This window comes from Podarcis raffonei, chromosome 8, assembly GCF_027172205.1.
Source record: "Podarcis raffonei isolate rPodRaf1 chromosome 8, rPodRaf1.pri, whole genome shotgun sequence".
NCBI classification, from domain to species: Eukaryota; Metazoa; Chordata; class Lepidosauria; order Squamata; family Lacertidae; genus Podarcis; species Podarcis raffonei.
In genome coordinates this window covers 64792282-64819125 of record NC_070609.1, presented here as the reverse complement: position 1 = coordinate 64819125, position 26844 = coordinate 64792282, and the positions used below count along the sequence as shown (strand labels likewise).

Sequence of the window (26844 nt, the reverse complement as noted above, 5' to 3'; positions counted from 1 at the left end):
GGCATCAACCACTATATTTAGAACAGGGGTGTTAGTGACTAATTCTTTATTGCATCATAATCTTCTGCATGCATCAGAACGTGAAAGAGTGGTGAAACGGGCCCTTTCCTGGGAAAGTCCACAAGGTCTTGCCTCACGTTTATTTGGGAGTCCGCCTTACTGAGTTCAAAGGGAGTTACTCCCCAAACAAGACTGGCCCAACCCCTGCTCACTCAGTGCCTTGTTTCTTTAGAACAGGGGTAGGCAACCTAAGGCCTGGGGGCCGGATGCGGCCCAATCACTTTCTAAATCCAGCCCATGGATGATCCTGGAATCAGTGTGTTTTTACATGAGTAGAATGTGTCCTTTTATTTAAAATGCATCTCTGAGTTATTTGTAGGGCATAGGAATTCGTTCATATTTTTTTTCAAAAATATAGCCCGGCCCACCACATGGTCTGAGGGACGGTGAACCGGCACATGGCTGAAAAAGGTTGCTAACCTCTGCTTTGGAACGTTTATAAGCAAAAACTAAATATACTAAAAATCTACAATATATAAAATAAAATACAGTAAAATAAATTCAACAGAATTAAATGTCAAGAGGGAATTGTAGCTGTTACCACGAAGCCTGACCTTATGCATGTTCACTAGGAAGTGAGTTGTGCAGACAGTGAACATAATATTAAAGAAGCCAGCTGGATGAGACCAGTGGCCCATCTAGTCCAGGATTCTGTTCTGGCAGGGGCCACCAAGATGTCGCCTTCTTGGAAACCCCAGCACAAAGTCACTCTCCCCTCCTGCAGTTTCCAGCAGGAAGCATTCAGAAACATTACAGCCTTAGGAGTATTAGAGCCATCGTGACTAGTAGCCACGCAGCAGGTAGCTATGATGTCCCGAGCAGCTATGCAAGAAGGGCTATCGCCAGGCGCATCCCGCTAGCCTTTCCCCTGGGCCTTCTTCCTGCGCACCCACGAGCCTTTCAGAGTTCGCTGGCAAAGAGTTAGCGAAGGTTCAGGTGGAGGCTGAAAGGCGCCGCCACTGCCTTGGGAAGGCTCCAAGCAATTTGCCTTTTACGTCCAGCCGAGCGTCTGTGGCCTTTCGCTTGGAGCTAGCGGACGCTTCCTCTCCAGAGCCCAGGCTTGCCCTTTTCCCGCGGCTGAAGCGAGAGAGCCCCCCCCCCGGCTCCCCTTGGAGGCAGGAGGGCCGCAGCTAGGAGCCTGGCGTTCTCCAAAGCTGCTTGGCGACTGAGAGCGGCGCCCTCGCAGCAGCCAGCCAGCCAGCCAGGCGTGCCGTCGTCGCCCTTCGGAGGAGGCGGAGCGCGCGCGGGACCGGCGCCAGCCCAGGCGAGGGAGGAGCCGGCCGAGGGGTGCGCGGAGGCGTCGGGCAGCAGTCAGACTCAGCGGCGGGCGAGAATGGAGCCGACGACGGGCGAAGAGGCGACGGCGGAGGAGGCGGCGCACGCGTCGGCGCTGCTCCGGGGCCTGTGCGCGCTACGGGCGGAGCGGGCGCTGCTGGACGTGACGCTGCTGGCGGGCGGCGGGGAGTTCGGCGCCCACCGGGCAGTGCTGGCGGCGGCCTCGGGCTACTTCCGCGCCATGTTCGGCGGCGGGCTGCGGGAGGCGCGCGCGGCGCGGGTGCGGCTGCACGGCGTGGAGCCCGAGTGCCTGGCCCTGCTGCTCGACTTCGCCTACACGGGCCGAGTGGCGTCTCCCGGCGGGCCGGAGCTGGCCGAGCGCCTGCTGCGCGCCGCCGACCTGCTCCAATTCCCGGCCGTCAAGGCGGCGTGCGGGGCCTGGCTAGCGGCGCGCCTGGAGCCGGCCGCCGCCCTGGAGATGCAGGAGTTCGGCGAGGCCTTCGCGTGCGCCCCGCTGGCCGCCGCCGCCCGCCGCTGCGTCCTGCGCCACGCCGCCGAGAGCGAGGGCGAGCTGGCGGCGCAGATGGAGCGCCTCCCGCTGCCGCGGCTGCTCTCGTACCTGCGCGACGACGCGCTCCGCGTGCCCAAGGAGGAGGCGGCCTTCGAGCTGGCGCTGCGCTGGGTGCGCGCCGAGCCGGCAGCCCGCGCTCCGCTCCTGCCCCAGCTCCTGGCGCACGTCCGGCTGCCCTTTGTGCGCCGCTTCGCCCTCCTGGCCCACGTCGAGGGCGAGCCGCTGGTGGCGCGCTCCGAGGCCTGCCTGCGCCTGGTAGCCGAGGCGCGCCTCTTCCAGGCCGGCCGCCTGGACCGCCACGACCGCGCGCCCTGCGCCCGTCTCCGCCCGCGCCCTTCCACCGGCCTGGCCGAGATCCTCGTCCTCCTCGGCGGCTGCGACCGCGACTGCGACGAGCTCGTCACCGTCGACTGCTTCAACCCCCGCACGGGACACTGGCGCTACCTGGCCGAGTTCCCCGAGCACCTCGGAGGAGGCTACAGCGCCGCCGCCCTGGGCAACGACATCTATGTTACTGGTGAGCCGGGACGGGAGGGCTGCCAGTTGCTGGAGGGTCCCTAGCCCTGCTTGAAGGGGTTTGCCACAGGGGTGCCATCTAAAAGGTGCGCGAACAGCGCCTAAACGACGGAACTCCCGCAGGAGGCGGTGATGGCCACCAACTTGGACGGCTTTAAAAGAGGATTGGACAGGTTCATGGTGAAACAAGGGTATCCATGGCTACTAGCAACCCTGGCTAGGCTCTGCCTTCGGGGACAGAGGCAGCAATGCTTCCGAATTCCAGTTGCTGGCCAATAACAAGTGGGGAGAGTAGCAGTTTTCACTTGGGTCCTGCTTGCAGGCTTCCCATTAGGGCATCTGGTTGGCCCCTGTGAAAGCAGGAGTTGCAACTAGATAGGCCATTGATCTGATACAGCCGTATTGTTCAGCTCTTATTATCTTAAGGGGACCCATGCATATCAGCACCTGCCAGTTTGCATCATGGGTCTGTGCCCTAAGGATCTAGCTACCCTCCTTCCCAAACCTTACAGGCAGCTCTTCTCCAGGGTCACAGGCCCCATCCACTCTCTCTTTTCCCTCTTGTCAATAATGCCCTATGGCTGAATGCGTTGTACTGTGTTAGACTGCAGGCATATCACTTTTGGGAAGCTTGTGGCTTCCTATAAACATCTGACTGGTCACTGTGCTGGGCTAAGTGGGCCTGATCCAGCTGCAGGGCTCTTCTGACAATCTTACATGCCTTCTTTAGCCCCAGCGTGTGTGGCTGATGCTCAGAGATGATGATCTGTGTCAGCAGCAGCATCTGCCTTTGAGCTTGTGGGGAGCTGCCAGCTTGTTTTGACCTTCCTCCTGGGAAGCTGGAGAGAGGAGGCTGAACAAGGGGCTCTGTGGGAGTCTCCACGCCCCCTTCCTGTTCGTTGCTTTGCAAGTTATTTATAGAGCGGGTGCTAGGAGCCAGCGAGGGAGACACCTGAGCCGAGACGCCCCTGTGCTCTGCCCCAGCACCAGCCGCCCTCCTGGGAATCCTCCCCGCGGGAGTTCGCCATACAGCTGTCAAAGGACATTAGGAGGATTTTCTCTCATTCCCACCGAGCGGCTGCCCTTGGGGCAGACGTTTTCTCCCTCGGCAAAGCCTCCCCCAGAGAGCTTTGGGGACCACCACAACCCTTCAAACACACAAGTGCAGAGCCCAGAAAGGAGCGTTTGTAAGGGTAGCTGGCGGCCCCAGTCCCGTGCCCACAGCTGATCATTGGGATGTGCAGAGGAACAGAGTCTTCCTCTTGGTGGGGAGAAGCCATGAAGTTTGCCCCATCAGCCAGGCTGAGGTTTTGCGAGTGTGGTTAAGACTAAGGATGCAGCTGAAGTCTGTGTACAGCACAGGTGGGTCGCCTATACTCCCATTCCAGCTATTCCTATCCACCCCAACCAAAACAGCTAAAGGTGAGGGATTGATGGGTGCTGTAGTCTACAAACACCTGACGGGTACCACATCTCCATCATAGAATAGAATTGTAGAGTTGGGAGGGATCATGACGATCATCTGGCCCAAATCCTGCCCACAGCCATCCCTGGGTGGTCTCGAACCACCAACCTTCTGGTTAACGGCCAGGCGCACTGACCCATTGTGCCACAGGAGGGCCATCGGCTCCCCCCAAGCTACAGGTTGGTTCTTGTCAGAGTCTGAGAGCATTGGACACAGGCCTGAAGCCGATTCTCTTTGCCACAGATGATAGTGGCCGTGTACCCCATTTTTCCTAAGGAAATTAGCGCACCCCTTTTTTGTTTCTGGGTTTGATCAGAGCCTGGTTTTGCTTGAAGGGATGCTGAGGTGTCTCAGCGAGGGGCATTTGGGCTTGCAAGCAAACATGGGACGCGGGCAGTTCTCCCCCAATTAAGAAATGCATTCATTGGTGTGTAGCGAAGAGCCTTCACGGACCAAAGTCATGTTCTGCATTCTCCAGGGGAAATATCTCTGCCCCAAATCTTAGGAGATTTGCTGCTGCTTGTGAGAAGGCACAGTTTAACACAGTACAAAGGAGCTCAATTAGATGGAGCTGTTGCTGTACGTAAGTGAACTGTTAGGGTGAACCATGTGCCCTGAGCCACAGTCTTGTGTGCGAGTCCTGCATTTTTTGGGGTCAGGCCAGATGACCCCTGGGGTCCCTTCCAACTCTACAGGTCTATGATTCCATGCTAATGGGACGCGGTGCTCTGCCCCTAGGAGGTTCTGATGGCTCGAGGCTCTACGACTGCGTCTGGCGCTACAACTCCAGCGTGAACGAGTGGACGGAGGTGTCTCCCATGCTGAAAGCCCGCGAATACCACAGCTCCGTGGTCCTGGACGGGCTGCTCTATGTGGTAGCTTCCGACAGCACCGAGCGCTACGACCACACGCTGGACTCCTGGGAGCCCCTGCAGCCAATGCTCTACCCCATGGACAATTGCTCCACCACCGCCTGCCGCGGAAAGCTCTATGCCACCGGCTCCTTGTCCGGCAAGGAGTCCATGGTCATGCAGTGCTATGACCCCGAGTCGGACCTGTGGTCCCTGGTGAACTGCGGGCAGCTGCCCCCCTGGTCGTTCGCACCCAAGACCGTCACTCTCAGCGGGCTGATGTATTTTGTCAGGTAAGGGCTGCCGTTGCCGCTGCCATCTCCTCTTGAGATGGGGTGAGGGTGGGAGCGTGCGACCTAGAATTGTAAAAAAAAACCACTCGTCCCACCCACACAATAGCCCCACTAGTTCACAAACAGGGATGTGTCTGCATAGGAGTTTTTACAAACTTCTTTGTGAATGTGGGATGCTGGTGAAGGGTTGTGGGATGCTGGTCCAGTTGTGCAACATCCCAGACTGGGCAGGGGGTGGGAAGGAACTCCTGCCCCCTCCCCACATCCCCCTGGAAGGAGCTTTGCTTCATACCTCCAAAGCTCTTTCTGCAGATTAAGTTGGCAAAGCTTAGGGACGGGAGCTTCCAAGTGCCTGTTGCTTCCCAGAGGCGGCTCCCTGGTGCCCTTCACCGAGAGGGGCTGTCATAGGTCAGGTTCCTGCTATCTGAAAGGCACTCGAGCCCTTCAGCCAGTGATGGGCTGAGCTCGTGATCGAGCAAGGTCTGAAAATAGTTCGGATAAGCTTGTTATCTTTCAAGTTGGCCAAGGGGAGTGGCGAGGAGGGGGGAGGAAGGAGAAGGCATCAGCTGCCCCTTTCCTTGTTGGGATTTGGGCACCTGCTCTGTTCAGGTTGCAGTTCACGCTCTGTAGACTTCAGAAATGGGTTCCAAAGACCTGGCAGATCTTTGCTGTTCCAGGAAACTCCCATCGGTTGAGGAGCCTCCATGTGACTGTAGCTGCCACAGCCCACTTGCAGCCATCGGTCACCCATTCACTTGCTCAGGCAGGGGCCAGGGACTGCTACAACTGTGGCCCCTACAGTCACCAAGAGGCTTCCTCTGGTGTGAAGGCTCATTCAGTTCCTCCTGTGTAAACAGGGGCTGTGGGGAGCTTCCTTGTGACCTTCAGTTTCATCCTTCATCTAGAAGCCAGACAATCTTGTTTTTTTTTGCGGGGGGCGGGTTGGGGAGGTACAGCATGCTCTTCCGAATGAATGAACAGCTGCATCATGGGGCCCCAGTGACTTTATGGCTCTGGGGTCCAATTTCCTGATTCTTGGCTCAATCAGGGCTCAGTCAGAGGGTACCAGGATGGTGAAACTCGCTTTCGCACCCCTGTCCGGCTTACTATAGCCACTTGGTCCCTGCAAGGCTCTTTTCTCTCCTGCAGTGCTAGCTTCTGCCTAATCTGGGGGCAGGACATGCAACCCGCTTCCCCAGACGTAAAGAAAATCCTTTTTTGAAAGCAGGAATTGCCCCTTGATCCTGATGCTTGAAATGAATCTTAAGGGGCTTCAATCCGCTGGTGCAGGCAAAGAACGGGAAGCTTGGAATTCCTGCTGCTGAGATTCATTCTGGCCCATTCCACCCCCCACCCCCCGTCTCTGCCAGCCCCAGTGAGATTTAACAGTTGCTTGCTAAAGCGTTTGGCTGCTCTACTCCCCAGCAGCAATTGTGCATTCTGCAACCCTCCAGAGCTTGGCTTGAGAAATAGTTCAGATTCCTGCAGAGGCTCCAGAAACATTTTGCAGCTCCCAAAGCCGACAGGACAGTGACCCTCTCACACACACCCTTTCACTTTGCACCCACCTCCCCAAACTTTTCTGCTAAGTGCCACATTTCATTGTAAACACGGTTACCCATCAAAGTTAAACGAATTCAATTGGCATTCGGCATTTGCTGGGATGGGAGGAGGAAGCAGCCCAGGAGAAGGTTCTGAGCCTTTCCCTTTCATTTTGGCTGGGAGTTTTGTGATAGCCGTGGTGGGCTCCCAGGCTGCCATTCTGAGGGTCAGAAAAAGCACATTTCTTTTTGTCATTGACACCCCTCACCTGTTGCTGTCAGGCTCCCTGTTTCATGAACAGAGCAAGGAGACGGGCGTTAGGCAACGGCTCAGGAAGCTTCTAGGGTTTCTCCTTTTATCTCCTTCCCCTCCTCCAAAAAAAGATGGGTGGAAATGGCAGGCATCTCCTCCTCTTCCAAAGTCTAGCTCAGTGGTTCAGGCCACCATCGCCTTGGCTCCATAAACTCACCCCTGTGCGCCCCACCCTATAAGTAGCATTATTCATGCTCCACTAAGGAAGGTAATATAGCAAAATAGCATTCAAAACAGTAGCCATTAATTGCACATTTATTCATGTTCCAGTTAAAACGATTGAGCTTCATTAATTCCACATAGCTGATAGACTTGATCCAGTGATACCAGCTTTTCAAAGTCTTGATAGTCTAAAACATCTGGAGGAATGCTGCTTTTAGAGAGGCTACGGAAAGAGCAGATTGCAAATCTCTGGAAGGTTGGAGGCAAGCAGAGGACAGAGAAAGGAACATTTTTTGCAGGTTTGGTGTGTTTGCACAAAGACCTCCTCCTCCTCACCTTCCTTTCCATCAATCCTACCAACCAGAATCTTTATTTTCTAAGTTGTTCACAAAAGGCCCTGGAAATCTTGAGACTTTGCGTGTGTGCGCCAAGCGCTATGAGGTCCAAGTAGATTGGGTCCCCGTGCCCCGTTAAGGAATAAAGTAGACGCTCAGGGACCGTGTCTTCCCTCCCATCAGCACGACAAGGCTAGGGGGTGTTTGGGTCTTCTTCTTGGTCACCTCTACTTGATTTCCTTCTGCAGGGATGACTCTGCTGAAGTTGACGTCTACAACCCAGCAAAGAACGAATGGGACAAGATCCCTCCAATGCTCCAGGTGAGGGTCTCGCGTCTTTAAAGAGCGGTAATTGGAACTGAAGGGAGAGGAGATTGAAGAGTCCAGACCAAAGGTGGCAATGGAGAAAAGTCTTAGCAAGAGAGGGTTGGATTACTGCAATGTGCTTTTTGTGGGGAATCCCTTGCACGTGATCTGGGAGCCGCAGTTAGTGCAGATTGCTGCAGCATGGTTGCTGTCAGGAGAGAGACTCTCCTGTTACGCCTGTGCCCATTTGCTGCCAGTTCAAGGCGCCACTATTAGAATAGTCAATCAAGATCCTTTATTAGGCATAGCAAACCACACATTATCAAACAGACACCGTATACAAATTGTGCAAAATACGAACTCAACATAACAAGGTTTGTCCCAGTCATATCTTTAACTCCAGAGAAAATCAATTTGCATAAATAATACAATGCAGCACTACCAAATCCCCGATCATTTTCATTAGAATAGAAAAGCCTTTTTTAAAGTCCAGCCCACCATTTCAATTTGAAAGGGCATCCAATTGCATCCGAACACAGACAAAAACCTGGTCCTTGATCTCGGGAACGACGCTGCACCATTTGGTTTACGATATCTTAAAAGGCTTCCGGAAGCATAGCAAGCAGGCGACCAGCCTCCCAAAATGCAGAGTAGATAAGAGATTGCTTGGTTTGTACACCGCTCTTCTTTTCTTCCAGGTGCACGTTGGAGGGAGCTTGGCCGTCCTGGGAGGAAAGCTCTACGTCTCCGGCGGCTACGACAACACCTTTGAACTCTCGGCGATGCTGGAGTCCTACGATCCGGAGACCCGCAAGTGGAGCTTGGCTGGCCAGCTGCCCGAACCGATTTTCTGGCACAGCAGCGTCAGCATTTTCCGCCAGTTCATGCCCGAGACGCTGGAAGAGGGCGAGGAGCGCCCCTTGGACAACGCCATCAGCCTGAACCGCCAGCGCCAGAACCTCCACAACCTGAACCTGAACGAGTTGCGCTAGCAGTCAGACAGCTTGTCTCTGGGGCTTGGAGGAAATCTGTGGCGCCGCTTCTTGGGGAGGCAAGCTGGGAGAGGATTGGGAGGCGGGTGTCCTCGGCTGCGAGGACTGCATGGGTGGCGAGGAGGGCAAGGAGCGGGCTCTTTGAGATCAACAGTGCTGTCTTCGGGGGAATCCCTGAAAAGGGAGGTGTCCAATTCTCCTCCGGTTCCTTCCTGGCAGTTCCCAAGGAGTTTGAAAATAGCTGATCAGAAAACTTCCCCTTAGGCTAACATGATCTGGTGTTGTTTTGCTTAAAAATAGCCAAACGAAGGCATGAGCACAGTTCACGTAAAGTCATTATGCATGGAGAGGAGAACACAGATAGAGCAAAGGCTTTCCTTCCCCTCGCTCAACACTAGAATTTGAGGTCTCCCCATGAAATCGAAAGACAGTAGGTTCAGGAGAATTTATTTATGGTACTCCTTGCCACAAGATGTGATGTCCCCTTGTAGCGTTTCTGCAGGAGACACCCAGCGGCCGTTTTTATTCAGGTTAGCTCAGTGAAACGTCCTTGTGTGGGAGACTAGAGTGCCACTAAATGCTAGTTGGCAAGAGAGAGCTCTTGTGCTTGCCAGAAGCTTCTGGCTAACCACTGTCAGAAATGGGGGTGTTGGGTTAGACGGACCCTTCGCTGCATCCAGCAAGGCTCTTCCTGTGTGGCTAAGAATAAGCCGGACATCTTTGCTGTCACTAGCTGGTGCCTTGGGTCTGCTACCAAGTCCTACTAGGGGAAAAGTCCTATGGGGGGGCTGCTCTTCCTCCCCCCCCCCCGGCAACCTGAATGATGCCCATTTATTCAGTTGCATGTTGCTGCTGGAATATCATCCATTGATTCCTGTTGCAGGAGCTCCCATCAGAATCATTGTTTCTATCAGCACAGAGTTCTTCAACCTTGGGTCCCCAGATGTAGGTGGACAGCAACACCCATCATCCTTGACCCCTGGACTAAGCTATCTGTGGATGATGGGAGTTATAGTCTGCCCAGATCTGGGGGACCCAAGACAGAAGAGCTCTTGTCTACTCAATCTTAGTATCCTTAGTCTGAGTGGCCAGCTTTGGGCAGGGGAGCATCGCCAGTTTAGTGACCTAGGGGGGCCTGCCCTCCAGTAGATTGTTTTGAGGTGCTCTTCACGGTCGGTGCCTTAATCACAGTGCAATTTGGAAGGAGACTCTGTTGCTGCCAAGGCACAGCACTAGCAAAGATAGAAACAGGAGGTTATTTTAGAGGGCCTTGCCCACGGTGGCTGCCTCTGCTGCTGTATGGTTGCCCTAGGCGTGGCAAAGCATGGCTGTTTCTGGATTGTGCAGGTAGAATGGCCGCTAATTTAGAAGATTCAGTTGGTACCCCACCCCTTGGGGGGGGGAAATCTGCTGCAGGAACGGCGAGTGAGGTCCTCCATCTGAGCTGCCTGGGGGAAGTGGGGACATCATTGCTTGCGGGGTGGGTGTGCGCGTGTGTCATGTTCCAGATTCTGTGATGCTGCTTCAGTTTCTCATTTCTTACCCTCCCTCCCCTTTTCCAACTAAGGTCAGCTGTTGTTTTCTCTTCCTTCAGACTTAGTCAGGGGTTCTTTTGCAACCCCCTGCTTTCCACAAGTAAACACTGAAGTCCCTCCCCCCCTATATATACCCTCTTTAAGCCAGGAAAAGACACACTTGCAAGAGAGGCTCCTTTTCAACTCTGCCAGCTGTTTACAGACCTGCTGTTGCTGCTGCTGCTTACGCTTACGACATCTTCTTTTGGTCTCACTTGATGAGTAAGGTTTAAGTATTTTGTGCCGGGCTGTTTTAAAGTCTATTAATAGATTTCATGATACTTTGTTATACTCACAGCCAAGATCTCTGTGCCATCTCTAGAACCAGATGAATTTGCCTTCATCCTATTTATTTTTAACTTTAATGTAGATACTTGTGTTTAACCTAGAGTACTGTATGATAATGCTCTTGGAAGCAAAGATATTTCTTATATTTTTTATTGTTTTCTTTTAAACTTGAAAGCTGAATGTTAAGTAAAGGTGTGTGTGTGTGTTAAGGAGACTTGTTCTATGCCAGGGGACATATGGGGTGCCATTTTGCTTGATTACACACTTCTTAGCCATAAAATTGGAAAGAAGACCACGTCAGGCTTTCTCAACCTTGGCCCTCCTAGTTTTTGGCCTACAACTCCCATGATCCCTAGCTAGCAGGACCAGCGGTCAGGGATGATGGGAATTGTAGTTTCAAAACATTTGGAGGGCCGAGGTTGGGGAAGCCTGAATTATAGAATTACAGAACTGGGAGGTGCCACAAAGGGTTGTCTAGTTCAACTCCCTGCAATGCAGGAATCTTTTGCCCAGCATGGGACTCAAACCTGTGGCCTTGAGATTAAGAGCCTCGTACTCTTGCTGGCTGAGCTATCCCAGCTGGGTGCCTCTAGCTGTTTAGACTACCACTTCCATCAACCCCAGACACCATGACTGTTCCAGTGAATTTTTCATAGTAGCAGTGGCCTGAGCAACAACCTGAAATTGACGTTGAAGGAAAAGGTAGCCTGACTCTGGGCTGCTTCTAACAAACAGTCCCAGCATCACATTCTCTCACATTGCAGGATTTTGACAGTCGCAATTGCTTTTTTGCCTCTTGTGAACCTAAATCTGCAGCTAAAGTTAGGATATGCACGGGAGGTTAACGCATGGTATCCAACTAAGAGTAGTAATGCAGAACAGGGATCAGATTCGGGTAGAACAAAAAGTCTGTCCTTGGCATCCCACAGTATTGCGTACACTGACTGGCAGCGCTTCTGATGGGGGGGGGTCACTCAGGTCTTTACTGGCCCCACCTGGAAAACTTGCACAGCTGCACTAAAAAGACCATGGACCACCCATATGAACCAATCTGAACCTTGCAATCGTAATCCAAGGCCCTTCTTCATGTGCCCCCTCCACAAGAGATCCAGAGAGTAGCAACATGAGAATGGGCCTTTTCAGTGGTGGCTCTTTCTTCTTTGAAACAAAGAACAAATGCATGCCTTAATACACACCAAAAAAGTATTAAAACATTGCACCCCCTCAAAAAGGCCATAGGCAGTAGTCCCAAGCCAAAGGCCTGGTTAAAATGGAATGCTTTTATTTGTAATGATGACATCAGGCAAGCTTCCCCGGGGAGAGCCGAGTTTTCTGAAGGACGGTGGGAGCCCTGCTGCTTGTATCCAGTTGAGAAGGGTGGTGCAATCAACTGGAGGGAATTGCAGTTAGGGTTTTGTTACAGAGAACTCACAAGCAGGGCATGAATGGGGTCCTCTGCACCTGGTATTCAGAGGCATTCCTTACACAAGTAACCTCCATTCCTTCAGGTTCATGTCACCTCCTCATCTGTTGCTTGGGTGGAATTATTATTATGGGATATACACAGGAAGCAGCCTTATACCCAGCCAGACCATTGATCCCATCTAGCTCAGTATTGCCCACACAGACTGACAGCAGCTCTTCAGGTTTTCTGGTGGGGGAGATTCCCAGCCCCACCCTCAGCATTAAAAGCAGATCTTCTAATACTGTGCTACACACACCCCCTCAACTTGGGATGTAGGAGTTTTCTACTGTATTTAAAAGGAGATGGAGATGGTCTCCCTTTGCAAACGTGGCTTAATGGAGAACAACCTGATTCATGAGAGAAACGGAAAGTTGAACCTGAAGAGAGAGGTGTTTGAGCCAGGCAGCAGAGAGAGCAGCAAGGTGTCTCAACATTCTATCAAGAATAAGGAGGAACCCCATAACCAGACACTGGAGAGACCTGTCAGGAGTAAGCATGGACCAATGGTACCAAATAGTATGGGAAACTGCCTTACTAGAAAAATTAACCAATAAACTGAAACTGACACGGGGACAAACAGAAGACTCCCCTTTATCACATACACAGCCCAACAAGACAATGACAACAATCCACCAACAGCATCCAAATCAATATGGCTTACCTCATCCAAAACACCCACCCACCCCACTCACACATGAAAACAAAGATCACCACAGCCAGTCACAAACAAACAAACAAGGCCAACCCCAACCTCTCTCATCACCAAAGGAATACAGGTGAACAGCAGAGAACCTGCACAAGCAATGCTGACCCCAAACCCTGCATACATTAAGCAAAATAGAAACATCGCCACCCCCACCCATCCTCCACCCCTCTCCCCCTTTTCTTCCTAATGTCTCAAGAAATGAAACTGATTTGTAAAAATGTTACACGCAAAAATACAAGAGAGAGACATTACACATACTTCTGTAAATCAATAAAATCTTTAATAAAAATACTACAAAAAAAAAAAGAACAAGGAGGAGCAATGCCCAGAGACCAGGTAGGTGGGTTGCCAAGGAAACAACGCCCCACCCCTCACTTAAATGTCACAGACCAGAGGTGTTTTTTTAAAACAGTCAAATGGTATATAATACATTGTTAAATGAATAAAAGGCGGCTCCCAGGGGCATCCCACCAAACTTCAGGCGCATTTTATGGGGGGTGGAGGGTGAAGAGGAATCGCAGCTTCACACGTTGCGGGAGGGAATCCCTGGCTCAGCAAGAACCTCCTTGCCCGATAATTTTCAGCCTCCCCAGTTTGCCATTCTTAAAGCTGCAACTCTTAGCCTCATTTTTAACTTTTGAGCTATTGCTTGTTTTTCTCCTTCACCTCAACTTTGCTTTGTGGGACTTCACCTGCCCTGTTGTTGAAGAGCTATGTGGCACCCAAAATATCGTATTTTTCGCTCTGCAAGACGCACCAGACCATAAGACGCACCTAGTTTTTGGAGGAGGAAAACAAGAAAAAAAATATTCTGAATCCCAGAAGCCAGAACAGCAAGAGGGATCACTGTGCAGCGAAAGCAGCGATTCCTCTTGCTGTTCTGGCTTCTGGGATAGATGCGCAGCCTGCATTTGCTCCATAAGATGCACACACATTTCCCCTAACTTTTTAGGAGGGAAAAAGTGAGTCTTAGAGAGCAAAAAATACGGTAACTAATCAACCAAGGCTAACGGGCAATTATTATTCTTTAGAAACGGGGCTCCCCCCTTTTTTTGCAAGGCATCTTGCAGCAGTAAATTTAAAATTGTAAGGTATTCTTTCTACAATAGACCAAGATTTTTCTTCACCGAATATGGAAAGCAGTGCCATTTGTGGGCTTGGCATAATCTGTTGGTTTGCTCTTGCCCTGCCTGTCCCGTCCCCCCCAATACGTTGGAAACTCGGTACCAGCGACTGCGGTCTCTTGATTTGATGGGACGGCTGACAGCAGGAAGAAGGAAGGCATGTGATGGTGCTAGTGGGACTGACAGCTTTACTGTGGGCTAGGGCAGCTTTGTTAATCCTGCTGCTGCAAGAAAGAAACTTTCTTTCTTTTGCCAACTGCCTGCTATGCACCCATCACTCTGGAAACAATGATACTTTCATATTGCAAACAAAGGCGCTGCGCCTCAGTGGGATCTGAGTGTGGTTTTCTTACCGCTATTGCTGCATTTGCTTTACATCGTATTATTAAATTATGATGATTATTTAAATAGTATTGATCTAAGTAGCTGATAACCGTATCGATTAAAAAAAAAGCAGGGAGGTGTAGCAATAAAACTGCTAAACTAAACAGGGTCCGGTATGGTTTCAAGCTGGGTGAGGGACCTTGAGATCCCTCCCAGCTCTACAGCTCTGTGATTCGATGACCCCCCCTTAATTCGAATCGGGTGCTGCGCCGGATGAGCCGCTTGGGCAGCGCCGCTTTGGAGCTGAAGGAGAGGGGCGGGGCGTCACCAGTCGCCCCGCCTTCTTTATTAGCATATCTCACGCCCGTCCCATCCCGCAGCCGCCGCGCTGACGTCACGACGTCCCTGCTCGGACCAAGATGGCGGTGCTTTGGCTCCTCTCTGCCCCTCCTGTGCCTGGGCTGGGCGCGATATAAGAGGGGAGGGAGGAGCGCAGAGCCGAGGTAAGCGGATGAGGGGTATTTAAAAGTGCCCGTTGTTGGCGGGGTGGGGGAAAGTAGTGCTTCCCCAGTTGTGGTATGTTTCCCCAAGTTTCCGCTATCCCATAATAAAAGGGAGACCACGGGCTATTGGGGGTGGGGGAAGAGGCAGTGAAAACCCCCTTCCTTGTTGGTCGCTTGCTTATTAATTAAACTGAACTGGCAGTTTGCCATCTGCAGCCTTCCTTTAGCCTGAATGTCAATACCGCTCCCCCACGCCTTCCTTTCATTTCAGTCATTAGCCCTCCAATACAGCCCATTCCCCCCCCCCATGATATTTTTTTGGGGTGCTCTGCAGTGGATAAGGCCAGTGGATAAGGATGGTGGGAGTTGTAGTCTGACAGCCCCTCCCCCGCCCCCTGCACTAGTTTATCTCCAAGCGTTTTTACACAGAAGAAGGGGGGACGCCTTACTCCTGCTCAGAGATGTTGCTTTTTTGTTTTTCTTCTTATGATCAGGCTTGCAGGGACCTTTTCATTTGGGGAGTGATTTGGCTTTGCTATTTGCGTTCTGCCCCCTGATGTTTTGAGAGAGGGGAGTGTTAATAATTGGTATAATATTAACACTGGTTGGGCTCTGCTCACCAATTATCTTCCCTGCAAATGAACATTGAAGTTTTGCTGTGGACACATAATTTGCTTTGTTTTCATTTTTAGCTGAAAAGTTATGGGAGGAAAGACAGACAGTCACAGTGCTGCTCATTTCATCTATTTTTATGCTGTTGTTTGGGTCTGGGGTATGAAGGAACCAATTTTTTCAGATGTTATTGCAGTTGGCTAAATAATTCAGTTTGTGCCCAGAGCCCACACCCTCTAATTATTATTATTATTATCTTTATTATATTTATTTCCCACTCTTTTCCCAGACCAGGACTTGAGGCTCCTTACACAATTAAAGCAACACCCCTCTGCATTATTATTTGTTATTTATTAATAAATAAATAAATAAATATTATTGCTCTTTATTAAATTCATATACTGCCCCAGCCCTTCATCAGTAGACCACAGGGCTGTTTACAACATACAACACAAATGTCATAAAGCAGTATCTGTGGAACTTGGGAAAAAAGCAATTACATAAATACAATTATAATAAGGAATACATAAGTGTTTTGTTCTCTACCCCTGCCTGATTGCCAAGATGAGCAGCCTACCTCTCATTGTACGTAGCTTGGATTTCAATGGGGTTTCCATCCACTTACAATCACAGAATGTTACAATTACCCAAAGGGTTCATCTAGTCCAAGGTTTCCCAAACTTGAGTCTCCAGCTGTTTTGGACTACAATTCCCATCACCCCTGACAGCTGGTTCTACTAGGTAGGGTTGATGGGAGTTGTAGTCCAAAAAACCAGCTGGAGACCCAAGTTTGGGAAACCCTGATCGAGTCCAACACTCCACAATGCAGGAATCCTAGCTAAAGAATCCCTGACCCTTCTACTCCTGCACTTTGTTTCTCTCCCACAGCAGACCATGGAGGGCTCCTTTGTCCAGCACAGTGTGCGTGTCCTGCAGGAACTCAACAAGCAGCGGGAGAGTGGACAGTACTGCGATGCCACCCTGGCAGTGGGCAGCTTGGTGTTCAAGGCTCACTGGAGTGTCTTGGCGTGCTGCAGCTCCTTCTTCCGGAGCATGTACGACGGAGCTTCCAGCAGAATCATCCTGCCAGAGACCTTTGTGGAGATCTTTACGCTCCTCCTCGACTTCTTCTACACAGGCCACTTGGCCATCACCGCGGACAACTGGGAGAAACTTCTCGAGGCAGCCAAGGAACTCTGCATCCCAGAGGCAGTCAGGCTTTGCCAGGAGTTCAAGCCTGGGAGCTTGGACGGCGGCGACCAGAATGGCCCGTTTCTGCTCGCAAAGGACCTTGGGGGTCGCTCCCAAGCGCTAGCCGAGACGCAGGGAGAGCCGGCCCTTGGTGGCGCTGTGCCCCCAGGTGACACTGCTCGAGAAGCCAGCCCGAGCCCCTGCATCCGGGGCAGCAAAGTGGCCCAGGGCCAAAGAGAGAGCCCCTGTCTCCTTCGGGGAAGGCTGAAAAGGTCCCCCAAAATAATAGCACTGAGCAATGCAGGTGAAGTAAAGAGCGCCCCGGAATGTAAGGAGCTCCTAAAAAGGCCACTGAAAAGAGGAGCCGCCGAGGATGCGGGCGCCAATCATGAGGTGGCGTGTGGAGTCATGTGCTAACAGAAAGGGGTTGCCTTTGTCCGCGACAAACCCCGTCCCGGTTTGAGAATAAAGGCGCCTTAAAGCAGCGAGCAATGTTGGTGGGGACAAAGCAGCAGAACGCCTTTGCTGCTTGTCTTAATGTGGGAGCAGGGGGAGGATTTGTGGGGACCTGCACCAAGGGGCTGGGTGTCTCTGGGGTGGGGGAATTCAAAATCTCTGGGGTTACTGCATGTCCTGGCATTTAGGGACTCGCAGCTGTGGGGAAGCAACTTGGGGTCCTTGGGGAAGCCTTTCCTGGTGTGCAGAACAACTTTGCAGAGGATCCTAGGATACGCCCTGGCATGCATGTTCAGTTTTCAGAGGGCCTCAGGGCAGGAGTATGTTCAGGAAGGTAGTCAAGTCTGTCTTGCACTTGTACATGTTACAGGAGGATTGGTAAACTGTTCCAGTCAGTTTGTCCATCATTGCCAGTTTTTAAGGCATGGAACTGCTAATAAGCTTCCATAGATGTTTCCCGTAATTCAAATTGCCAAACTTCTGCACCTCCAGAAAGCAGCTGAGGAATCTGGTTTATACTGCAGTGAACCCAAATGTACATATGTGGTTAGTCAGATCAGAAATGCCTATGGTGGTAGGGCATGTCAGTTTAGGGAGTGTTTCTTCAATTATTGCAAATCTCTTCAGTGAAGGGTCTTAAAAATATGTTTTTGGGTGTGAAGAATTCAAATCTGATGTTTTTGTGATTGGACAACATTGAGCTTGATAAGTCCATGCCTAATGAAGAAGCACATAAACTGCTTTTGGAAAACTAAAGAAGTTTAATTCTACCTTCCGAAAATGTCATAATGCTAATATATATATATATTAATATATAATGTAACTGCAAGTACTTGGCAGTCATTTTTAATGATTTCCTTGGAATTTTACACACTTTTTACTTAACAAGCAAAACTAATTTGTATTAATTTAACCAAAACTTCTTGATATTACAACTTTTTAGCACCCCTCATTTTTGGAAATTGAAAGTTGAAAAATTCAAGACGCTTTACTATGGTAGACTATCTTCCAACAACCTGGAATGGCTCAGAAAGTTTGTAGTTAGCAACCACAGGTGTTCAGTTAGTCTGGTCTTTGTGCAGCTCTCCAGCTTATCTGAGAAATCACGAGGACTAGAGACTTAACTATTCAAAAATGCAAGTTTTTGAGATTTACAAGAGCCTGAAAGTTGTGTACATTAAACATCCTTGACCTGATTCATGGGGATTTTGAATCGGGCTATACACAGTGTTTCTGGATGGGTGGGATCTTTCATAGTATTTTTTGCTGTATGTATAAATAGGCGTAGTGGCTGTAGGTAAACTATTATTTCCTTGTTTCCCATCTGCTAATTTTAATAATATTGAACAATGACAAAAACACGCAAGATGGATGAGTCACAAATTCATCCCAGCTTGTACTTAGAGCTTTGCTAGAATCAGTGATTCGTGCATGTTGCAGTTTTTATGATGCAGAATTTAAATTGCAGAATCCTCATTTCATTTACCTTTCTTTTTGTTAAAGCACCAAATAAATCCAATGAGGCATGGTGCAGATTCACATGTTTTAACATCAGATCTACGCAGGCCTCTTGTTTCCAAAGCAGCACACATCCATGTACAGCAAATCCAGGGAATGCAGAAATATCACATATGTCAACAGGCATCAACAAAACTGTGCACTTTGTCCCAGTACAGCACGGACTAATAAAAGCAACTCAGAAATAACTTAACAGCTCTGATTTCAAGGCCTGGCTGCTGTTAGTGCTCCAAAACCTGCAGATGGGGTCATACTGCAGTAGCAAGTTCCCTCTCACTCACATACACACAGTGCAGGTTTGAGCTGTGAGTCTTTGTAAACAAAGAGCTTCTGAATCTTCTAAGTCCAGTTTGCGTTCTTGTTTGTCCCAAAGGCCAGGTCTCTCTAACAAAATGCTAAAAATGTTTTACTGCAGCTGAAAGTCCCAATGGGTAGCGGGATATTAGAGAAGAAACCTAACTGTAGTTCCGTGTAGAATGGTGGAAGGATTGGTTTGGCCTACTCAGTCAAGCTGCCTCTGCAAGATTGGGAGCTGCCTGTTGGGGATCTAGGTTCAGGCAGCTGTTGTTCTGAGAAACTGAACAGAATAAGCATCTTGTCAGGAAATGGGGGGGGGGCTGCCTTGGATTTTGGGGGAGGCCAGGGGAGAGACAAGGCCAGTTCATCCATCCCATAGTAGTTTGGTTGTGTGTTGTGTACTTGAAAAAGGTGGAGCTTAGTCTAAATATTGGGAAACTCAGAGGTCACTCATCAGATACCGCCAGTTAACAGTCCACAGTCTGATAGTAACAGTCCAGATAATTTCAGGGATGGTGAAAATGTATTTGTGTGGGTGGCAGCCAGTCTATTTAATGGAACTGATAGAGCTGGTGATATGAGGACTGTGTGCTCACAGGGGTCTTGGGGACCCCTCTGCATATTTGAATTGTACACCTGAAAATGTGTAAGGGGCCACTATCAACTTCAGCAGCTCCTTCTCAAGTCTACGCTCCATTGCTAAACCAGGTTTGACCTGTGTAAAGGGTGAAATAGTCTCACTATGTTTGTATAGCAGCTTCCCCCAGCTTCATGCTCTCCAGAATTTTTGGGCTACAACTCCCATCTGTCCCGGTGGTGTGGTCCAAAACACCCAGAAAGCATCAAAGTAGCTTTGTCTTAGAGCTGCTGTGTGAGTTTAAAATTTCATTTTAAACAACATTTACAATGGTTTGGGCTATTCCTCAGGTCCTGGGATCAAGTAAAGGAGAACGGTTGAATCTCCTGAACTTGTTTCACCTGCGCCTCTTATTTGCACTATGTGATTAGGCTACAAAATAACACTTGATGACAATAGAACTTTTACCTAGAACGCTTAACTAATTGGCAGGATTGAAATTAGCCTATAGTTAGTTCCTTTCTTACAGTTGTACTAAATGAACGTTTTAAATACTTGACCATCATATATGGCCAAGTATTATTATTTTTTAACTGGTCAAGTGGCTAGCCTTTGTGATGGATTCTGTTTATCGTAGTACACAAAGTTGTGTTTGGGTGGGTGTGTAGAAGTTACTGCCCTGTTTTTCTCACAGCGGGAAACGCAGGAGGCTCCCGGCTCAAATGACCTGACCGCCGAAGATGAAGGAGGAGGGAGCAAGGAAAGGGATGAGGATTACATTCCTGGGAAGAAGAGCGTGAGGACCAAAAGGCGAACTCACCTGTCCAGGAAGCCCAGCAGCTCCAAGACTGCTGGGAACAGCGGCATGCTGGAAGCCGGGGTGCTGGGAAGCCGCAGGGGTGCGACGGGACCAGTTGAATGCCCCACTTGCCACAAGTCCTTTCTCAGCAAGTACTATCTCAAGGTGCACAACAGGCAAGTTCACATGCCTTGCTGATACGGGCTGCCTGTTTTGCCCCAAGAACCAGCTTGTGAATTGAGGCACGGTTGGCTCTGCGCTCAGCATTTGGAGCAGGAATGGGCAGACTCCAAACTTGGTTTCTTATTAGAAGCCAGAGAGCCCAGGTGCAAAAGTTAGGAGTCCAGGACAGGTGCCTTTGAGCACATTCTGCATGGAGGGATTTGTTTTCAGGACCAGAACTGGACTGAACTCATTCATCTCAGACAGAAGTCTACTTCTGGTTACTCCAGACTTTCTTTGTTTCAGCAGCCAGATTTAGCTGTGGAATGGGGAAGGAAGATATCTGTTGGTATTGTTAAACAATTGGGAGTCACAAACTCCTGACAGTCAACTGCTGCTGTTGCTGCTGTTTTATGTTATTTTATTTTAATGTATTTATATCCTGCCTTTCTGAAAGCAGCTTCCAACATTTAGAAGCATCGTTACAAAATACAAAGTAATAAAAACTAACTAGTTAAAAACGATAGCTAAAATACATCAAAACACGTTTAGAACCAGCAATTGAAAATATATCCTTGTAACCTGCAGGAAGCACACTGGTGAGAAGCCCTTTGAATGTTCAAAGTGTGGGAAATGCTACTTCCGGAAGGAGAACCTGCTGGAGCACGAAGCCAGGAACTGCATGAACCGTTCAGAGCAGGTATTATGGGAAGGAGGGGGTTACAGCTGGAAAACACACACAGACACTCTTGCAGTGCTGTTGGAGGAACAGCTGTGAAGTACTGGGTGGGTGGAGGCTGCTGTGGTGCCCAAGAGAGAGGGCTGAGTTGAGATGTAGAAGACCCGGGTTCAAATCCTGTCTCGCCCACCAGGGAGCTGTCCCTGACACAGCCTGTCAGCATTGAGCTCCAAACGCACCAGCCACAGAGATGGCAGCCCTAGGCCCCGTCCGCAGAGGGGTGACTTAAGGATTTGTGCCTGCATTGAGTCAGGACAAAAAGGGGCTGTTTGGGGTTGGGTGATGTCTAGAAGAGGAGCAATGCAGCTGCCTTCTCCTACAGTGCAGGCTCATGTGGCTGTCTGCTCAAAAGACACAGAGGCTGGAAGCCACAGGAAGGGAGAGTGCTGCCCTTGGGTTTGAATCCTGCTTATGGTTTCCCCCCTGGGGCATCTAGTTGCTCCCTGTGAAAACAGGATGCTGGACTAGATGGGTGAGTGGCCTGATCCAGCAGGGCTGTTATTAAATTTCTCTGCCTGCTTCCTGAAGCAGCAGAGTCTCTGGCTGCATTTCTCGAACTTGTAGGTTTGCTCGCTCTCCTTGGAGCTGGCAGTTCTATGCAGGGCTCCCCCCCCCTCCTCCCAGCTCCCTGAATGTCCTTTTCCCTTTTCTGTCTAGGTTTTCACCTGCTCTGTCTGTCAAGAGATGTTCAAGAGGCGGATGGAGCTCCGTGTGCACATGGTGTCCCATACAGGAGAGATGCCTTATAAGGTCAGCCTGCCTTGCCCCTGAGTCTTGCTGGCTGCCTTGTGACAGGACATTTTACTTTGGGGAAGGGGAGCGATTCACATATCCTCAACCTTCCTTTCAAAGCTACAAGGCAGCCCTGCCAGCTGGGGCTGATGGGAGTTGTGGTCCAAAACATATGGAGGGCCCGAACTTTTGGAGGGAGGGGAAAGCTGGCATCGGGAACAGAAGCTGTACCTGAGCTACCCTGGCCAGGTGCTCAGCTAAGCACAGAGGCTTGGAGTTGACATTCCCCTCGCCCTTCTAGGCTCAGATCCGCTCTATGGATGGTGCTGTATCCTTTGTTATCAATGGCTACTGTAGGACTTCTGGGAACAGCCCTAATGAAGGAGCAGCCTGTAAAAGGGTTAACAGAATACTTAAAAGTTACAGGGATGATTATTGGAAAGATTTGGAAGCGTTTTGAGGGGGTTCCTAAGAAGAATGGTTTAACCAAGTAAGGTGAAAGGTTGACGGAAAAGTTGTTTTAAGTAGAGGCCAAATGAAAAAAAAGTCTCAGCACAGCAATACTTCGTTTTATACAGTAATATTGACAGGTGCTTTCAGTACAATGTGTATGTATCCAAAATTGTAGAGTTGGAAGGGACCCCGAGGGCCATTGCGTCCCTGCAACGCCTCTTTATCAGATTCCCACAAAACCTTAAGGATGCTACAGTAATGAACTTGGGAAGCCTCCAGCCTTGACAAAAGGGGAAAAGAGAAGAAAGTAGACCTTCAGAATTATTCCAGCTCTGCACCTCACCCTATAAATACGAGGGATTATCCTTTGTTTTCGGAATCTCCATTTTTGTTTTTAACATCCTTTGTAATATGTGGGATGTTGTTCAGATAACTGTATGGAGGGAAGGTTGGTTTTGTAAGGTGTGGTTCAGTGTGAGAAATGGGTTTTCTTTTCAAATGAAAACAAACAACAATAGCAACCCTCATCCGCCACTGACCTGCGGCTCTTGTGTCCCCTTGTGTTCTAGTGCTCTTCCTGCATCCAGCAGTTCATGCAGAAGAAGGACCTGCAGAGCCACCTCATCAAGCTACATGGGGCCCCCAAGCCGCACGCGGTGAGTATCGGTGTTGGCCAAGACTTGGCAAATCGCCCTTCTTGGGAAAATCTCACCTAAGCTGAAACTGTCCAGGGGACAAAGTGCTTGAGATGGTTTCTTCGCCATTGAGTCTAATTTTTATTTTATATGGAAACACAGCAGCTCAGGAGAATCAGGCCTCACAGGGAGTATGTAAGTGTCTGGGTTTAGTACACTCCAAGGTTACTTTTTCATCTTCTTTGTTAAAACAAAAACTTGCAATTGCTTTGTTTCTGTCATCACAACCCACACTTCCTTTCCCTTTTTGCTATGTTTGTATTATTGACCCAGTAAATCACACAGCTGCATACAATACTTCGTTACTGGCGATTACGACTTGTCATCTTTTTTTAAAAAAACACAACCTTATTTTTTCTGAAACCTGTTTGTTACAGCAAGCCCAGTGGAGACAGGGAATGTGGTTTGCTTGGGAGATGGCACCTTTCCTTAACATGCGAGAATGAAGGGAAGGCCGACCTCCAGGGATGTTAATGGGGGGAAAGGGGAAGTCTGCGAGGAATTGGTTGAGCCTGAGGCCTCCTCCGCAAGACTGCTTAGCCCGCTTAGCCCCCTGACCCCAATCCATCCTTCCTCTTCTTCCTTCTTCAGTGCTCTGCCTGCTCCAAGTGCTTCCTGTCGCGGACGGAGCTACACCTCCACGAGGCCTTCAAGCACCGCGGGGAGAAGCTGTTTGTCTGCGAGGAGTGCGGCCACAGGGCTTCGAGTCGCAACGGGTTGCAGATGCACATCAAAGCTAAGCATAGGTGTGCAGAAGTGGCCTGCTTTGTCCCTTTCCACGGGGAGCTTCCATGCCCCAGTATGCTCTAGCATTGCCCTTCCTCCTCCTGTCTCTGCAGGAACGAGCGCCCCTATGTCTGCGAGTTCTGCCAGCACGCCTTCACCCAGAAGGCCAACCTCAACATGCACTTGCGCACCCACACAGGGGAGAAGCCCTTCCAGTGCCACCTCTGCGGCAAAACCTTTCGCACACAAGGTATGGGTACAGCCTGGCCCTTGGGGCCGTTCCCACTGAAGGGCAGAGTTGGCACAGGGCATCTGCTTAGGACTTTTGGGCCTGTCCCACCCAAGCTCTCTGGGAACCTAGAGAACCTCTCAGTCAGCAGGAGGCCTGGGCAATATCAGGTTTTCAGCACCGTGATGTATCACCAGCCAAACAACACAATCTGGCGATGCACCACGATGTTGAAATGGGGAGGAACAAGCTGCAGGCAGACTGGAGTGAGGTGCACTGTGCTGGCTGGAGCCGTGGAGCCGTGATGTATCGCCACCTCAAAAAGTCTGAAACCAGTATTGCAGTGTGAACTTCATACAGGTTTCGGACAAATTACCGATACATCTTGCAGCTCTAGTCATTAGTCAGGAAGGAATAGTGGGTGCTTTTAAAGCTATGTTTCCATTCCCATCACTTTTGTAATACAGTCTGGTGTGTATATAGAAATATAAAGAAGGCCTCTTCTCCTGTTTGACTGGTTTTCTCTTCTGTGTGCACACATCAGCAAGCCTGGACAAGCACAACCGGACCCACACAGGCGAGCGTCCCTTCAGCTGCGAGTTTTGTGACCAAAAGTTCACCGAGAGAGGCCCCCTGCTGAGGCACATTGCCAGCCGGCACCAGGAAGGGAGGCCCCACTTCTGCCAGATCTGTGGGAAGACTTTCAAAGGTAAGGGGAGGGAGTGCCGAAACAACTGAGTGAATGAGTGAAATGCTTGTTAAGAGGGGCGAAGCCTTGCTGTCTCAAAACGCGCAGTGCGAAGGCTTTTGTGTAAGATGGAACTACACAGTTGAGGAGCACGGATCCTGCAGCTTGGCTTTTGCCAATCTGGTGCCCTCCAGGTACTGTTGGACTACAGCTCCCACCAGCCCCAGGGTCTGGTTTGGTCAGGGATTAGGATCGGGGCACCAGATTGTCTGCACCTGGCTTAGTGGCAGAGGACTGAGCTTTTGTATTCAGGGAGACCCCAGACTTAAGCCAAGTTAAAGAGGCCACCTAGGGCGGGACGGCTGGGCATAAATCTTGGTAGAGCTACTGTCCAAGTTGGCCAGGCTTCTGCCCTCCAGAAGTTTTGGACATGGCCAGCACAGCCCCTGGGAGAAGTTGTCAGAAACATCTGGAGGAGCGGGCAGCGCTGGGCTGGATGCTGTCCTTAGGCAGCCACTTAATGGGCCCCCGGTCTTGCTTTTCCAGCTGTGGAGCAACTGCGTGTCCACGTCCGTCGGCACAAAGGGGTGAGGAAGTTCGAATGCACGGAATGTGGCTACAAGTTCACACGGCAGGTACGATGCGGCACTCGTGGTCTGGCTTACGGCACATTTAAGAAATAGGAATTTTGTGTTTGTGTGTGCATAGCTGACTCCCAGGCTCTTCAAATCCCCTCTCAATGCCTTTTCTTTCTCATTCTTGCAATTCTTCCTTCCTTCTTCCCTCTCCCTACAGTACCTGCATTGATTCCCCCCTTCATCTGAGGAAAGGGGTGGCCAACCTGTGGCCCTCTGTCTATTTTCATGTGGCCCTCGACATCTGCAAGTGCCTAGCAGAGGGGAAACTTGGGGTGGGAACTGGGGCAGGAGGTGAGAGAGACAAGAGGGTGGCTCTGTTCACTTTTCTCTTGGGTCCCTTCCCAACACTTAAATGCTGCCCCCAAGAGATTATCCTTCATGGAGTGTGGCCCTCAACAGGAAGAATAAAAGAGAATTCTCCTCTGCCTTAGGATGACTAAACACTTTCAAAAGTGACCCCCTTGAGAGCCACTGGCCCTCCATAAAGCACTCTCAGTTGTCCAGAGACCTTCACACATTTTGTCATCCTCACCCCAAACCCGTAAGGTCTCCCTCTGTTGCAGATGCACGGCTGAGGCAGACCTGCCTGAGGGAACCCAGCTCAGCCCCTGCCTTGCCTCCTTGCCCAGCAGTGCATCTGTTACCGCCAGAAAGGGCCCTTAGCTGCTCTTCCCCGCTTCCGTTTGTGGGCTCTGGATTCCAACATGCCAACCGTCTCTTGCTCTCTCTCGAAGGCCCACTTGAGACGCCACATGGAGATCCACGACCGGGTGGAGAACTACAACCCCCGCCAGAGGAAGCTGCGGAACCTGATCATCGAGGACGAGAAGGCCGTGGTGGTGGCCCTGCAGCCCCCTCACACTCTGGAGGGAGGCTCTGCCGAGGAAGTCGTGGCGGAGTCACTCGGCCACGGCTCCCTGAGCGAGGAGCTCCCTGTACAGAGACTCTCTTCGAACGAGAACTTTGGTCCCCCGGATGTGATCGAACAGTCGCTGATCATTACCATCCCAGATGACTGTGAGACGTAGCGTTGTGCCCCTATTGTAAAGCCCCATCCCCAATAAAGGAGAGTAATTAAAAAAGAAAACCCGAACTTCAATTACATCCGTACTCTGAACATAATGCAGTGTGTAATAATAGCCCAGGTGCCGCTAAAATTTCTATGCTAGGACCTTCCCTTGCTCAGCTGACAGAACTTCTACTCCCTTCTTTCACTGGAGTGGAGTGAAAAAGAATCGGTCACCCCCACAGTTCGAACCATTGTTGATCCAATTGCCTGGGACGGGGAAATGGTGGTGGTGGGGTGTTATTTCCTCATCAGCCATGAGCCCCTGGAGTTCTTTGTGTGTGGATTAGGTTACTCTGGCCTTAATACCATCAAGGGATGGAGGAGAAATTTGATTCAGTTCACACTAATCTGATCTGTACTTTATGAAACGATACAGAAACTGAAACCCAGCCGGCCTTGGATATTCCCACTCCTCCAAATCTTGCAATGCAGTTCTCCAGGCAAGCAGTGTGTTAAAAAATGCATATAAATGTGTATATCCATGAAAATAACTTGCAAAAGTGCATTATATAAGGGAAATTCTTTTGCAGGAAAATACCGTATTTTTCGCCCTATAGGACACACTTTTTCCCCTCCAAAAATGAAGGGGAAATGTGTGT

At 50.3% G+C, this 26844-nt stretch overlaps 2 protein-coding genes across 5 annotated transcripts; both read left to right on the top strand.

Annotated features, from left to right (window-relative positions):
• Positions 1 to 1318: 1318 nt before the first annotated feature.
• Positions 1319 to 9118, top strand: KLHL21 (kelch like family member 21). Its single transcript, XM_053400459.1, has 4 exons — positions 1319 to 2423; positions 4626 to 5031; positions 7631 to 7703; positions 8387 to 9118. Exons 1-4 carry the CDS (start codon positions 1394 to 1396, stop codon positions 8678 to 8680), a joined length of 1803 nt encoding a protein of 600 aa, XP_053256434.1. The 5' UTR covers positions 1319 to 1393; the 3' UTR covers positions 8681 to 9118.
• A 5414-nt stretch (positions 9119 to 14532) lies between these two features.
• On the top strand, positions 14533 to 26269 carry ZBTB48 (zinc finger and BTB domain containing 48). 4 transcript variants are annotated; one of them, XM_053400454.1, is made up of 11 exons: positions 14533 to 14664; positions 16165 to 16860; positions 20010 to 20290; positions 20865 to 20976; positions 21673 to 21765; positions 22770 to 22856; positions 23487 to 23641; positions 23735 to 23871; positions 24395 to 24559; positions 25085 to 25173; positions 25911 to 26269. In XM_053400454.1, exons 2-11 carry the CDS (start codon positions 16171 to 16173, stop codon positions 26202 to 26204), a joined length of 2103 nt encoding a protein of 700 aa, XP_053256429.1. In that variant the 5' UTR covers positions 14533 to 14664; positions 16165 to 16170; the 3' UTR covers positions 26205 to 26269. The 4 variants fall into 4 exon arrangements, with proteins under 4 accessions (XP_053256429.1, XP_053256428.1, XP_053256432.1 ...); XM_053400453.1 differs by having other exon boundaries at positions 20010 to 20294; positions 20869 to 20976; XM_053400457.1 differs by having other exon boundaries at positions 16165 to 16872; positions 20025 to 20290.
• Positions 26270 to 26844: the final 575 nt, after the last annotated feature.

Excerpts from the sequence above, each read along its gene's own strand:
- KLHL21 (XM_053400459.1), top strand. The coding sequence starts at position 1,394 with ATGGAGCCGACGACGGGCGAAGAGGCGACGGCGGAGGAGGCGGCGCAC. Across the intron at positions 5,032-7,630 it reads GGGCTGATGTATTTTGTCAG|GGATGACTCTGCTGAAGTTG; the intron begins GTAAGGGCTGCC and ends TTCCTTCTGCAG. Across the intron at positions 7,704-8,386 it reads AGATCCCTCCAATGCTCCAG|GTGCACGTTGGAGGGAGCTT; the intron begins GTGAGGGTCTCG and ends CTTTTCTTCCAG.
- ZBTB48 (XM_053400454.1), top strand. The coding sequence starts at position 16,171 with ATGGAGGGCTCCTTTGTCCAGCACAGTGTGCGTGTCCTGCAGGAACTC. Across the intron at positions 23,642-23,734 it reads CACATCAAAGCTAAGCATAG|GAACGAGCGCCCCTATGTCT; the intron begins GTGTGCAGAAGT and ends CTGTCTCTGCAG. Across the intron at positions 24,560-25,084 it reads CTGTGGGAAGACTTTCAAAG|CTGTGGAGCAACTGCGTGTC; the intron begins GTAAGGGGAGGG and ends TTGCTTTTCCAG.